The 14942-nt window shown below is 41.9% G+C and overlaps 1 protein-coding gene across 11 annotated transcripts in view; it reads left to right on the top strand.

Annotated features, from left to right (window-relative positions):
- The first annotated feature begins 217 nt into the window (after positions 1–217).
- Positions 218–14942, top strand: part of stxbp5l (syntaxin binding protein 5L) — a 185575-nt gene continuing 170850 nt past the window's right edge. For all 11 annotated transcript variants that reach the window (XM_049593232.1, XM_049593228.1, XM_049593226.1 and 8 more), the window contains exon 1: positions 218–1215. In XM_049593232.1, coding sequence (XP_049449189.1) covers positions 1048–1215 — 168 coding nt within the window. In that variant the 5' untranslated portion in view covers positions 218–1047. The remainder of the gene's footprint in view (positions 1216–14942) is intronic.

Below are 14942 nucleotides of genomic sequence, written 5' to 3'. Positions count from 1 at the left end.
CAGTGCTTGAGCCTCACACCTCTGTTTGTGTTTTATTTCATATTGTCATAACGGTATGGGAGGATGAATGATGAATTATGTCATTTTGGGGTTTTCTTTATTGGCGTTTCCTTGGTTCTCCTAATCATTCTGTATCTTTGATTTAGAGCTTTCCACCCAATCGCTGGTGAGGGAGGGCGGGGAGGAAAGAGAGAGAGGGAGAGAGGTGGTGGGAGGCGGGGCTGGCTGCTCATGGTTTTTCAGCACCGCGGACAGCTCCCGTCTCCTGTCTCTGGACTGCAGGGAAGCGACGCTGAAACACAGCTGGATGATAGCAGAGCATTAATCCATAGATTAACCTCCAACTCACACCGACATCGCGCAGTATCTTCTCCATCCCCCCCCCCTGTTCTTCACCTCGATGGTCGAGTTGCCTTGCTCTCCGGCCTGACTGTGGAGTCCGACCGCGTTTAACTGCATTGCCTCTGCGTCTTCAGCCTGTTTCCCCCTCCTTCTCTTCCTGTTACTGGCAACCACAGCGCTGTGAAAGTGCTTTTTTGGGGGGGAGGGGGGAGTGGATCGACCCGCTCGAAGTTCTTTTGATCTGTCCACTTCTGTCTGGTGCGCGCAAACATCGCTGCTCGGCTCCCCTGATTATGTTATGGTGTTGGATTTCTCTCCAAGCCCGGGAGTGGAGGTTACTTTAGGATGCAGAAGTTGAGTAGTTTCACTTCCGTCGGTGCATGCTCTGATATGAGATAGGCGACCTGCATCTGCAACATTGGCTGTAATCCTCACATCAGAGTGGCTGAGACGCATTCCTCTTTTTTTCTGCTTGTGGACAACAGCCAAAGAACAAGATGAGGTGCCTCTATGACTTTTTAAATTGCACATAAGAGAGAGAAACAGAGAGTGGGTCTTTCATCCTGCTACTGCTGCAGGAAGCGACGTTTCCTTTCTCCAGCTGCCCAAACGAGTTGGGATCCTGCATCTTGATAGGAGACCAGGAACTCTGGTCTCTGGGTCTTCTGTCTCTTTATATTTAACACACAAAAGCACGATTGAAAAATGAAGAAGTTTCGGAAGGTGTTGGACGGCTTGACCACCTCCTCTCCGGGAGGGACTATCGGATCCCCATCGTGCGGCAGCGCGGCCGGGACTCCCACATCGGCGCCAACTCCCAAGGAAATCGACATCCAAGAGACGCTTGTGTCGGAAAACTTTCAACTGTGCAAGGTGGGTAGATTAAATAGATTTGCTTAGTTATAGGCCGCCAACGTCCGACTAAGGACTGAGGTCCACAGTCAGTAACACCACCTTGGATTCTGGCTTCCCCAGATCCTCATTCTGATATATGATGTCAACAAAATAACGCCTACATGCGTAAAAGTTGGATTTGGAGTGAGCTCAGCTGCTGCGCTAGATTTGGCGGCCTTTCGTTTTCTGATTGTGTTGAAAGTTCAGCACCACGGGCAGCTCCTCGTCTTCAATTCTCCTGAGAATAGAGGCAGTTTTAGACAAAACAGCAGCGAGAAGCATCATCGGGTTCCTCTCAGCCTTACTGGCTTTGCGTTTTAGGGCCTTAAAGAACTGCGGTTATTCCATTAGTCACCCATTGTTCATCTACATAGCCCCCGCGGACACGTGTGCACGGCGGCTGAAGCTTGCATGTATGTGTGTAGTTTTGGGTATACTCCAGCTGCTCCCACCAGTATGTGCGGTATAGCAACAGTATATGCGCCCCGCCATCAGCATGCTGTACACAGGCTGCAGCAGCCTACACATGTGATATAAACAATCCAGAGGAAGTCAATGAATAGCAGCCTCCCCGTTGCATCAGCAAGCAGGCACGAATGGTGTAGGAGCGATGACATAACTGGTGTCCCTCCCTTGCATTACAAAAAAAAAAAGAAAAAAGTGCACAGCAAGCCAGCGGAGGGACCCTGCAGTACTGTCCTAGCTGATGTGCTTTTCACCGAGAAGGAGGGAGAATGAGGGAGGGATGTGGATGGTTGGCGGGTTGGAGGGGGGGTATTTATAGCAGCCTCTGCCGCCCATTGCAGCCCTTTTTCTGGATGCATTTTGGAGCTGACTGCAGCGATTATTCCTCACCCTTAAAGAAACGGGGTGAATTTTATTTTGTGGGATACGACTGTGAATAATTCATTGAGAACCCAAGAGAAAGCGAGTTGTTTACGGAGCTATATTATTATTATGAGGCAGACTGACACTAGTGAAGGGGGGGCGGGGGGTGGGGGGGGTGGGGGGTTGTTTTCCTTTTTTTTAACATTTCTGTATAGAGGAGCTAGAGGAGGAGGAGGAGGAGGGAGGCAAGCTGAAAAGGATGCTGCAGAGCACCCTCGGCAGGCAGACAGGGAGGAGAAAGTGCTGGAAAAGAACAGCATGATTTCCTGGTCCCATGCAGGAAGCTGCTCCTCCTTCAGCGAGTGGCTTTAATGCATGGTTGTTTTTTAAAGACACCAAGTCAACTGAGCCTCTCATGAAAAAGCCATGAATGCCCTCTATTCCCACTTCTCCGGGTTTTTATTTGAGTCTGTGCAGGTGCAGGTTGTATGTCTGTGTGTGTGTGTGTGTGTGTGTGTGTGTGTGTGTGTGTGTGTGTGTGTGTGTGTGTGAAAAGGAGTGAGAAACAGGCACAGAGGAGGAGGGAGGGAAGAGGCTGTATAGTTGCACCTGTTATGTCTCTCAGTTCCTTTTCCCAGTGCAGATAGGGTTCAAGGTGGGACAGAGAGGTTGTGTGATTGATCGGTATTGTAACATATCTAGTATCCTTTGATAAAGACATGTTCTGGGCCTCAATCTCCATGGCAACCTTGTGCTTAACAATAATACTCACTTCAGGGTATAGCTTTACAAATGTGTTAAAAACTATGAAACACTACCTGAATGTAAAAGTGGATTAAAGTCAGTGTTTTGGCGGATGTGTACAGAGGTAGTCTGCTTTCTCATCATCAAAGGAGGGTACGGCTTTCTCATGTTACGCCAAGCAGACTGTGGGATGTAGACATGCACACACAGAGACCTTAAGGACCATGTAATGTCTCCAGTGACCTTTTTCCTCATTCATTGAGAAATGAAATATGCAGCACACAGCAGGAACTGATTTGTTCCAAGTCAGGTTTAAATCAAATAAATGTAAATGTGGAAGATTCAAGCAAATAAGCATGTTCCCTAAATATGAATCAAACACAGACAACACATAAACACATTTTTTTTGTTTCATATGAACATAGCAGGGAGAAATACAAGGCACTCACCTACATTTTCCATTTCCATTCATTGCCCCAAATATTTTTAGATTGGATCCTCACTTTCCAACAGGGGTATAAATCTGTGAGCTGATGCAGCATTGTGTGGGAGGGTTTGGCATCTTGGCTAACTTCTCAAAGTTAGTCATGACTTCTGTCCTCGCTGTGCCGTGTGGGAAGATGCAACAACTCATTTTGTTTGGATTCTACAGCGTTTTTTATGTGTTTATAGTGCTGCAGAGGTGCTGAAACAAGGTTTCGGTGAAGCCTCACTCAAAATGAAGGAGTAAAGGAGGGAAACGAGAGGTACCCAGGTGGCTGACAGTCTCGTTGAATTGAAAGGTTCATTTCAGTTTACAGCAGAATGAGTTCATTTTGTGTTGGTGACAGAAAGTCACAGAAGCAGGCAGAGAGGGAGAGAGATTGAACTATATTGCATCAGGTTAGTTGGTGGTTGAATTAATTGAACTGAATGATACAATAAGAAAGTAATTATAAGAATGATTAATCGCTTTACTTTAAAAGGAAATACAGGCAGCCCCTTGTGACCAGACACTACTACCACATCCAAAACCCCATTATTTTGAAGTATATGTAGATGTGTGAATGCAAAGAAAATCACTGTATATTAGTACAACTCTCTCCCTCAGTCGCTGCCCCCTATTTGTATTGTGTTGGTGTTATGATGTAATGGAGCTAAAGAGGACAGAAGGAAGCCAGGAGGCTAAATGATGGTTGAGGCCAAGCAGGCTTTATGTATTTACTGGCATGCCTTTCCCCAAAACACACCAACAGCTTTCAGGCTTATGGAATAGAGGCAGCATTTTTCTTTTAGGTTTCCTTGAAAACCTTCAGATTTCATAATAATGTACGGAGTTAGCTTAGAATAAGGGGAAAATTGTGCCTTTTCAAAATCAAAAACAGAAATGGTTCCAACACAAAACTCGTCAAACATTCATGTTGTACAAAAGTAAAACATGCATATGCAATCTAAACTAAAAACTAGAATAGAAACAACACTTTGCCTCTGGCTAAAACTACAGCACAGCAACCCAAACACGAGGAAACCAGAAATTACAGAGAATAGACAAATAGAAAACTCACAGTTGGTAGCAGGTACGTAGGTGAAAGCACTTTGACAGTGAGGGAGGTCAGAGGGAATGACCAGACTTGTTCAAGCTGACAGCAAGGCCACAAATATGCAAATAACTGCTGAGTACAAAAGTTACATGCACAAGGTTGACCCTGAAAACTGGTCATGCCTCAGTCTGGGATGGGCTAATTCAGCAAAGGGCATATTGGGTTGTCTAACTGGTCTAACTGGGTGACCAAACAGTGGAAAAACATTACTCAGTCTTGATTTTTGGTGCCACGTGATAAAGAGAGGTCCAGGATGTGAATCATGGAGCCGTTCTGTCTTGTGTGAGTTTCACAAGCTGCAGTTGACGATGGTGTGATACAGAAGTGCCAGTTGGGTCCACTGAAAATCTTGGGGTGGCACATCAAGACCAGAAGTCATAACTGAATTTCAGGAATTCTATCATGCTGTTGTATATGGCTATTTGAAAATTATGTCAATATGAGAGTTAAGGAATCACATACTGATATACTTTGGTTTCTTATTTTACAGTTAACTATCTGTGCAGATACTAATAGCAGTGAATTTAACATTCCACAACAATCCTGTTTTAATTTGTAATCTTTTTGTAGATACATGTTTTGGGTGATTCATTGTTCTTCACATAGGCTGACAACCCCACCCCTTTATCGTCACCCCCACCCCCACCCCACTGGCCATCCCTTGACAGCACCACTGGTGTAATAATGACCATGCATGCTTCATTCCAAACGGGCCTCATCTGAGTGATATATTTATACAGAATGTATTGTTGCTGAACAGGTGTAACCCTTCATGCTCTATCTCAAATGGATATTTCCAGCACACATCATCTCAGCCTGGTTACAGGAACAGGGCAGTTACTTATTTAGTTGTCCTGCGCAATTTTCAGATGTCCAATGAGAAGAGCGTTTTAGAAAAGAGGTGGAACACAGAGTTTGTAGCAGGAATGTCCTGCTTAACACTCTGCAGGGATCAAAGACCTTAGTCAGCAAGAAGTTGAATCGAGGCCTCAGATAATTTAAGGTGTTCTGAAAGTAAAATCAAGTCAGAGTCAAGGAGAGAAATAGTGCAGTCATTTCAGTATACAGTTAAGGCTGATCATTAATGGTCTTTATTTGGTTTTTCTGATAGCTCAGTTTAAAGTCATTGGGCTCTAGTTTCCCGGCGCAGCGCAGGGTAGCGCAGGGTGGTGAACCCCGCGCAGAGCTAGTTTCAAGCAGCGCAACCCGAGGCGCACTCAGTTTGGTAGTTTGGCAGACCGAGGTGTGCTGAGATGGGTGTGGCGGTGCAGCAGGGGGAGGTGTCGACAGATCCAGTTTGGCGCAGTGACAGTTTCATGCCAAAAGGCTTCGTCGAAGGTGTGCTAAAAGCTCGCCATCTGAAACCAGGTCTACTGTCAGCGCAGGGGGAGCGCAGCCGGTGTAAGCCGAAGTTTGGCTGACCGGCGGACAGTGCGCACACGTCACCAAAACCTCGCAGGCAGGTTTCCAGAATATCAGGCACATTAATAATGCAATAAATATCCAAAAAACCACTATTCAATGCCACTATCTGCAATCAGCACATAAATGTATCTCTATATCGACTGTCCCGTCACATCTGATGTCAAATCAAAGGGGATTGGCACCGTTTGGCACGTGTAATGGAAACCCAACCTGATTTGATTAACACAGCTGCAAAATAATGAGTTCACATCCCTCTCAGCCAACCACAAACAGCCACAGCATCAGATAGGGAGTATATATTCAGCATCTGTCATCTTAGAAAAGTCAAAAGAGAAGAAACAGAGTGAGACTGCGAGAAAGAAAGAGAGCACGCGCGCACGAGAGAAACGCAACATTGATTTACAATTGTGGTGACCTCCTCCCAGGCTACCTTTGCATCATCAGCCCGTGGAGGTCTGCTCGCAGTTCCGTATATTCGGACACTGCTAGCAGGAGGCCCTGGTGAAGTTTTAGAGTCCTCACATCCTTTGCGGAAATCGGCGGGGGGAGAGGCTAGCACACCTAATGGTAGACGGTGCCCCAGACTAACGTCCAAGAACACAAAACTGAATCCACAGAGTACCTCCATACTGCTCATCCATAGTGATCCAAGTGTGCTGCAGCCGTGACATAAAAAGTTGTTTCGAAAAATGTCATATGAACTCTGTTTTTAGCCTCACTGTAGCCTGTAGCTCTGACTGCTTCTCTGTGCTCCGCACTCATGTGTGCGTGCCTGCGCGAGACCAGCGAAAGCATGAGCTTTGCTTACCCGTGTTTACATCACGTGACATGTGCACCGCAGGGGGAAACAACAGTAACCACAGTAGCTAAAAGATAATTTGCACTACGGTCTTTTAGCAAAGGACAGCCCAACATGTCTGAAGACTTTGAAATTGAGGAGGAACAGCATTTCTTTGTTGAGCCATATTTGTTTGAGCCCGAGTATACGGACGGAACTCAGGCTACTGGACGAAGCAGCCGCTGCAGCTCATGAGCCTAACCCTCAGCCAGCCGCAGAATACCGGAGTCGAGCACTGGAAACCTGGTGGTGTAGTTGTTTCAAATGCAAAGCAATGCCAACGGATGAGGAAAGTCTTTGCTGCTCAGACTGGGAATTGGCGATGCCTGCACTTGAGAATCTGGACATCAGTACTGACGAGACTGCTGCTCTTCAGAGATCACCAATCACCCTGAGCGCGCACACACGTGAGCAAGGAGCACAGAGAAGCAGTCAGAGCTACAGGCTACAGTGAGGCTAAAAACAGAGTTCATATGACGTTTTTGAAACAACTTTTTATGTCACAGCTTCAGGACACTTGGATCACTATGGATGAGCAGTATGGAGGTACTCTGTGGATTCACTTTAGTGTTCTTGGACGTTAGTCTGGGGCACCGTCTACCATTAGGTATGCTAGCCGCTCCACCCGCTGATCTCCGCAAAGGATGTGAGGACTCTAAAACTTCACCAGGGCCTCCATCGGCATATGGGTGAGTAGATAATGGCTGAATTTTCATTTTTGGGTGCACTATCCCTTTAATGATTTGGTTCTTACCACTGTGCACCGCCTGCTTACCACCAACTGTCCAGAGATGGTTACCTGGTAAACATAATGGAGCATTTAGCAGCTACAGAACCACATATTCCTCTCAGGAGTTGGTGGAGAGCAAAACATAGCTAAAAGGAGAATGGATATTAGACTTTCATTCAACAGGTAGATACAAACATAACTTCAAACTAATGGTAATGTTTCTCTTCAACACAAAATTGAGCCGTTAAAAGGACACCGCTATCAAAAAATCACCTTTCAGACCCAGTGTCAACTAAATATTTGAATTATAAGCTTTGCAAAAGTAGTAGAGCTATTTCACTATTGTATTCAGCCGGTATATCTTAAAATAGAAGCTCTACACAGTCGAAAAACCATTAACAGCGAGATATGTCACTGTGACTGTCATTTGCATTCTGGGAGGTCTTTACCTCAGCTGACTTCATTTAAATTGCATGTGCCTCTGCTTTTTTTTACCCATCACTCACTAAAGTGGAGTACCGAGTATAGAATTTTAATCAATGAAAAGTGCTGGTTTCCATATTCATTAAGTCCAAGTTGCTGCTGTGAAGAACATGGTTCCATCCCCTTTAATTGGAATTTCTGAATATACTCTTAGTCACAGATGAATGCAAGTGGATGTGAAAAAAAAATATGATTTGTAAATGTTGCCTTGGTCTGTGAGATGAGCACATACTTGAGCACATCTCTGCTTTGTGGCTTAAACTGATGGAGAAATAGAACAAACTATTCCAAGATCCTTCAGTAGTCAGGTGTACAATCAATCCGGTCTCACTCCAAAGTAATTGAATACCAATGCTTGGGCAGTGATTATAAAAATATAATCTTGCCTATTATATCAAGTTTGTTGCAATGTCACACCTTCTTGACTTCAGCTGTTTGTTTACTTTCCTCACTTTCATTTTCTTCTCATGCACTGAGCTAAACTGCCAGTCAGAGTGATTTTATTCACTGACAAACGCCGCCATATCCAATGCCATTTCAAGATCTGAATAGCCAACAAGCTGATGAGGGCCAACGGTGCAATGGTCCCTCATCAACAGACCAACATAGACGAAAAACCGACAGTCGATTTGGTATGATCTTTGTAGCAGTATGATCAGACAACAGTAATCTTGAGGAAGCAACTTAAGTAAAATCTGGGCAACTTTGTTACATTTACAAAGCCACATGCCAGATCCAAAACTTGTGAAACTAAGAAAGCAAAAAAACTCCAAAAAATCTGTACACAAGTGTTTCTACATAGACATACCATTTTTTTGACACAAAGTCGAAGGCAACAGAACATAATGCATGACTATGGCAATATTATGGAAGAGTCAGACACTATTCTCTGAGAGGTTTTGCTATGCTCTGTGCTATTAAAACATCATCCAACTTTGGACTTTGCTTCTTAGTGAGAACAATCATAAATTGCAAGATCTCAACAGGTCACTTGTCAGGGAAACATAAACATAACTTGTGTTTGGAGAAATTAAGGATGTTGTTTTATTGGTGGTCTATGGTCTCTGTAGTTGAAAATTATTGTCTGAACTTAATTAGGTTTTAAGTGTTTTTAATAGTTTTGAATCTGGAGCTTCTTAAGAGTGCACTACTGAGACATCTTGACCTCATTCACATTACTAATCTCCTTTAACAAATGATTAATCTCAGAAGGGGAAGTATGCTTACCCATAACACCAGCACAATCATATTTCAAATTAGATTTCATTGTTAAAAAGAAAAAAAATGTCTATGTCTATTAGGATAATCAGAATGATTCAGAATGACTCATTTAATAAATAATTTAGTTGCTTGTTGGTACATATTGCAGCCAGTCCTTCAGGTACACAAGCTGACATTTGAATGGATTCCTGCTCTGTATGATTCATCTGTTTGGACTCTGTGAAGTTTGTGTATATTCTTTTGTGTATCATTGCCCTTAACAGTTTTTGTTTTGAGCTGCCATGGCAGTGTGTATCTAGGCATGGCAATATTGGTCAGTCATTCAAATATCTCAACTTTTAAATGGATTGTCATTAAATTTTTGTGCGGATATCAATGTTCCCCAGAGGATGAAGACTATTACTTTGGTTATTCACTGACATCAGCAGATCAGAGTTTTCATTTTGCTTGTGAAATTCCTCTTCATGTACATGATTGATTGCTCAATCATGTTTGAGCAGCAGGTGTGAGAGGTGGAACGCATATGCCAAAATATAACTTTGTAACCCATTAGCTATTGTCTGACGCTGATTTAGCTTGATGTAAGTATTCTTTTTAAATGATCCGCATTCATATGCAAATATCTGTTCATAGAGATTAGCTGAAATGGCCAGTGCACAGAAGGGGAAGTCTTGGCCCAGATGTCCACTTGCCACTTCAGGTCTCACAATATATTGGCCATGGCCCTCAGAGGCTTATTGTTATCAGACAGATAGCTGATGAGTTCCAAGACTGGCGGTCATTGTTAGCATGTAGCATGCTGATGTTGGCAGTTAGCTAAAAGCAGAGGGGGCTAGCTACACACTCCCATTATTGTAGTAGTATCATTGTGAGATATTTTTAAAGAATGTACAAATGCTTTAACCGGGAACTGATTTAATGGACCAAGGATGAATCTGATCTGAATTTTTTTTTTTTTTTTCAGTAGAATTTTCCAATCTGATTTTTTTGTAATGTTAGCTTGTTTGATATTTAACACATCTGGTAAAAGCCTACTTAAATAGCCTACTATATTCATGGCCCTCAGAGGCTTATTGTTATCAGACAGATAGCTGATGAGTTCCAAGACTGGCGGTCATTGTTAGCATGTAGCATGCTGATGTTGGCAGTTAGCTAAAAGCAGAGGGGGCTAGCTACACACTCCCATTATTGTAGTAGTATCATTGTGAGATATTTTTAAAGAATGTGCAAATGCTTTAACTGGGAACTGATTTAATGGACCAAGGATGAATCTGATCTGAATTTTTTTTTTTTTTTTCAGTAGAATTTTCCAATCTGATTTTTTTGTAATGTTAGCTTGTTAGATATTTAACACATCTGGTAAAAGCCTACTTAAATAGCCTACTATATTCAGTATATTGATGGAGTTTTGTTAAAGCTGCGCTGTTAATCCATAAATTTGCTCCTCAGTGTCAGACAAAGGCAGTGAGTTGCTGCTGAAATCATCAACAGGAGGCTGTGTTATAGAGTAATACCTTAGCACAAATGGTTTTAGTTTAACTGATCAGTTGGTTCGGTGTAAATATTTTGCTGGAGAAAATATTTTTTGTTAAATTCATGGTTGAAGCTCAGAGGTCAGGAGTTTGCCATCGCCCATCTCTGTCCTCTGACCATATGATAGATGGGCATGTGAAGATGACATCACCTCACTCCCTCAAAAGCGACCCCACAAGCTTTCATGGGTGTAATGACTCAGTGGGTTGACTTCCAGCTAGTCTCACATTACCATGTGTCAACTGCCTGTCAGAAGCCACAGTGTGGGATCAATTAAGGAGGAGTTGATGTCAGGCTGAGAGGAGAAGATGGGGAAAGAGCAATAGGAGAGGAAAGATGTTCAGTAAACTGCATACAAGTGAGACAGAGGAGGAGGGGTTTTGAAGAAGTGTTTGTGTGTGTGTGTGTGTGTGTGTGTGTGTGTGTGTGTGTGTGTGTGTGTGTGTGTTCAGTATACAGTACTCATCCCAACAAACCACTTAATGTAGTACTAAAGCTTTTTCTTTAGTCTTATAAGCTTAAGGAGCCATCTTTCTACTCACTAGATACTCCATGAATTATATGAAAGAAATGAGATGACAACATTTAACGAACATTAAAGACCTGCAGGATATGTTTTTGGCTGTGTGCCATGATTTATAAAATAAAGCATTACTGAAGTGTTCGAAAGAGCAGCAGTGGAGCCCACTGAGACACAATCTATATAACATGACGCTGCTCCAAAACAATGAGGTATTGTATCTTATTCAACATTACTTTTCTGTATGTGTCTGAGATAGAGAAATAGCCTTCCCTTGATTTTGTGTGGGATTTCAAACTGGTTTGTCCATTCTGTCTGTAGGTGACGGCAGACTGCCAGCCTCACGTCATGCTGTGCAAATATAATGGAGTGAGCTTTTCAAGCAGCCCTTCATTTCACTCAATTTTCCATCACTTCGCTCTCATGAAATCTGTTTTCGTTTTGCAGCACTTAATCAAGCACTGCAATAATTCTTCTGTTGTGTGATGTATGGCCCATTGTAGGAACAAAATTCCAGTCAAATCTAGTTTTATTTCTAACAGAAAACTGTCAAACATGATTTTTTTTTATTTATATTTACCAGTGAAGTTATAATCAAGGATGTTGTGAAGGAAAACCATTCTGGCAACTTTCAAGGCCCCACCCTTTCCACAATTCATCATGTCATCATTGTTTGGTTCTCTGTGGCGACATCAACGTTCAAGTCTGAGAAGAAAGGAGATTGTGGGAGTCAGTCATCTTAAATTCACTGTCGACCCACAGCATCAATTTTGTTGTGACCAATCACAGTACATGCTTGAAAAGAGAAGTTCTTTGTGAGTAAAACGCACTGTCTTCAGTTGTTCCTCCATCCTTCAACATTTGTCCGTTGCCTTTTCTGTGCACGTTTCTTTTTGCAAAATAGGAGCAAAAACAAACACAGTATTTTAGTGCACCAAGACTGCTGAGTTGAAAGTTTATTATGGAAAACAATCCACTTGGAACTGCAGCGCTGCAAAGCTTTAAACCAACATATAGTTTGTCCCCTGCCTCTCTGAGAGGTTAGTGGATCCCTCTGCTCTTAAGTGCTACTCTCAAGCACTTGACAAACCTCATCTATTTGATGTCTCTCTAGAAGTATTTAAAGGATGTATGCAGAAGCAGGGATTGATTTTTTGTTTTGTTTTGTTTTGTTTTATAATAGAAACAGCTCATTAGGGGATTCATAGTTCAGAATTCAGGTAAAAGCTGCAGACAAGGTGTCTTGAAACAGTATATTTAATTGGTAAGAGACAGTATGTTCGGGAAGGAATACATTTCCAGTGCACATATAATGCACATTTAATGATTATCGTTATTGTTATTGTTATTATTAGCACAGTCTTTTCTTCTTTTTTTTTTGACATTTTCCCTACTTTCTTAAAAAATAAAGGTCAGTACAAAGCTCATCATTGTAATTACAGCTATGCATGTCTTGTTTAGGTTGATTAAATAATTAAAAATCCATTTAGGCACATATATTTGGTGAAACTCATATCTTAATTAAAGTATTGCATTTTTAAAATGATTACGATTAAAATTATTACAGTGCCATGATAGTGTGCAAGCTAATCACTCAAGCTAACCGCATTAGCTCACAGCCTGATAACTAAAGATGACATCTAAATTAGTTTTAAGCTGTCATAAAAACTTTAAACAACTGTTGAAACCTTACCAAAAAAAAAGAAAAGAAAGGAGCATAACTAAAAAAATCTAACTTTTGTTTGGGAAACCAACCATGTGTGAATGTGGGTTCTTCTCGTTGATCATGAGGGGGCAGAGTGACATGTTATATGGCAGTGTCGTGGGTAGAAACACGTGACTATTTCATCCACTCCTACTTTTTCTATTAAGCCTAAGGCATGATGCTGATGCCATGAGTGACTCACTAATATGCCTGCTGCTGTGGTTAAAAGGTTAAACCACATATACAGTACATCCACACATGGCTGGTTTCTGACCCCGAGCCTGCATGAGAGCACAACGTGAAGCCCCAGCGTACAATCACAGCAATAACTTCCACACACATGCAAACACACAAGATTTCTTTGCACATAAAATAGAAATTATGTGTGTGTGGTTGTTAAGCCCACACTTTAATCTGAAGAGACATGTGCTTAACATTCAGCACATTCAATCCTTTGTGTTAGATGCTGCCAGATAAAACACACAACTGTGTGCTGCATCTATCTGTGCAGCCCAGTCGCAATAAGAAAACGTTGGCATTTTACATTTCTGCAAACCATGCATATGTTACATTTGTATGTGTCATGTGTATCATGTCAATGTTTCGAAATGATGTTGTTGTGATACATGTATATAAGCTGGCTGTTCTCACAAACTGCTCATACGAATACCTATGAGAAGTAATGTAAAAGAATTTGTATCTAATCAAGAAGGCTGATATAACCTGGAAGTAATATAAAAAGCAGAAATCCGCATAAGGAGGCAGGTTGAGATGGTGAATGGATCAAACAAACATAGGACTTTTCCCAGGAGAGTGATGATCATGTCCCATATGAAACCAAGTGATTTTTGAGCTATTCTATTTCTTTTCCTAAACCTAACTAAGTAACTTAACATTAAATATGTAACTTTACGTTAAATACAAAATGCAGTGACACCATTTGTGGGGCACTAATTCAGTTCAGTTTAGTTAAAGCCTGATATAACAAATCGCAATTTGCTTCAAAGGGCTTTACAGCATACAACATCCCTTCATCCTATGACCCTGACAGCAGATAAGAAAAAACTCCCTCAAAAAAACAACCCTTTAACAGAGAACAAAATGGTAGAAACTTCAGAAAGAGCAACTGAGGACAGACAGACATGCAATTGATGTTGTGTGTTAAGAACAGGATAAAATTGATGCACAGCAATAATAATAACTACAATAACACTGGTTATAGAAATATGAATAGTAATAGTAGTAGTTTATTATAGTATGTATGTTACATGTGTATGTTAAATTATGATACTATTAGTATGTGGCATTGGTAATCATAATAATAGCAGCTGGACTAGGCATCAGGCAGGATCATGGTGGCAGCACAACTGCAACCCACAATCCAGGTGCAACCGTGATTCGAGGGAACCTGCGAGCACAAAGGCTCAAGGGGAGAAGCTGAACTAGTGAGATGCAGTTATAGGACATGAATGTTAGCAAATAAAAAAAAGAGAGAGAGAGAAAGAGAAGGAGAGAGGGAGCTCAGTGTCTCATAGGAAGTACCCCTGTAGACTAGACCTGTATCAGCCTTACTAGGGGCTGGTCCAAGGAAAGCCTGAGCCAGCCCTAACTGTAAGCTTTATTAAAAAAATAAAGTAAGAAGTCTCTCTCACATGTGGGGATGGTGTCTGCCTCCCAGACCCAAACTGGCAGATGATTCCAAAGAAGATATCATACAAAATGTTGTATGAGGATATGTTGATAATAGCTGATTTGGTCATCAGGAGATAGAGGAGATGGTGGAGGTGAGATGGCTGCCAAGCTGCAGAACACTGTTCAAAACCAACAACAAAATCAGTTGTTTTTTTAGCAAGACATCACGATTTCAAGCGATGAAGTAACCAAAACTGGGTATATAACATAACCACACATTAACCCCAGCCCTGTTGAAATGTAAAGAAACATAGAGTTTCAACATATCTGTTACATGAAAACATACAAATGTTACATATCCATGGTTTACAGATACATATGCCAACATTTGTCCTGGCAATTGGGTTGATCTGTGCAGTAATGCTCACAACAAATACACGTATATACATACCAGTGTATCTCCCCCA

Source organism: Epinephelus fuscoguttatus, linkage group LG13 (assembly GCF_011397635.1).
Source record: "Epinephelus fuscoguttatus linkage group LG13, E.fuscoguttatus.final_Chr_v1".
Taxonomy (NCBI): Eukaryota; Metazoa; Chordata; class Actinopteri; order Perciformes; family Serranidae; genus Epinephelus; species Epinephelus fuscoguttatus.
This window is presented reverse-complemented; position numbering and strand designations above follow the sequence as displayed.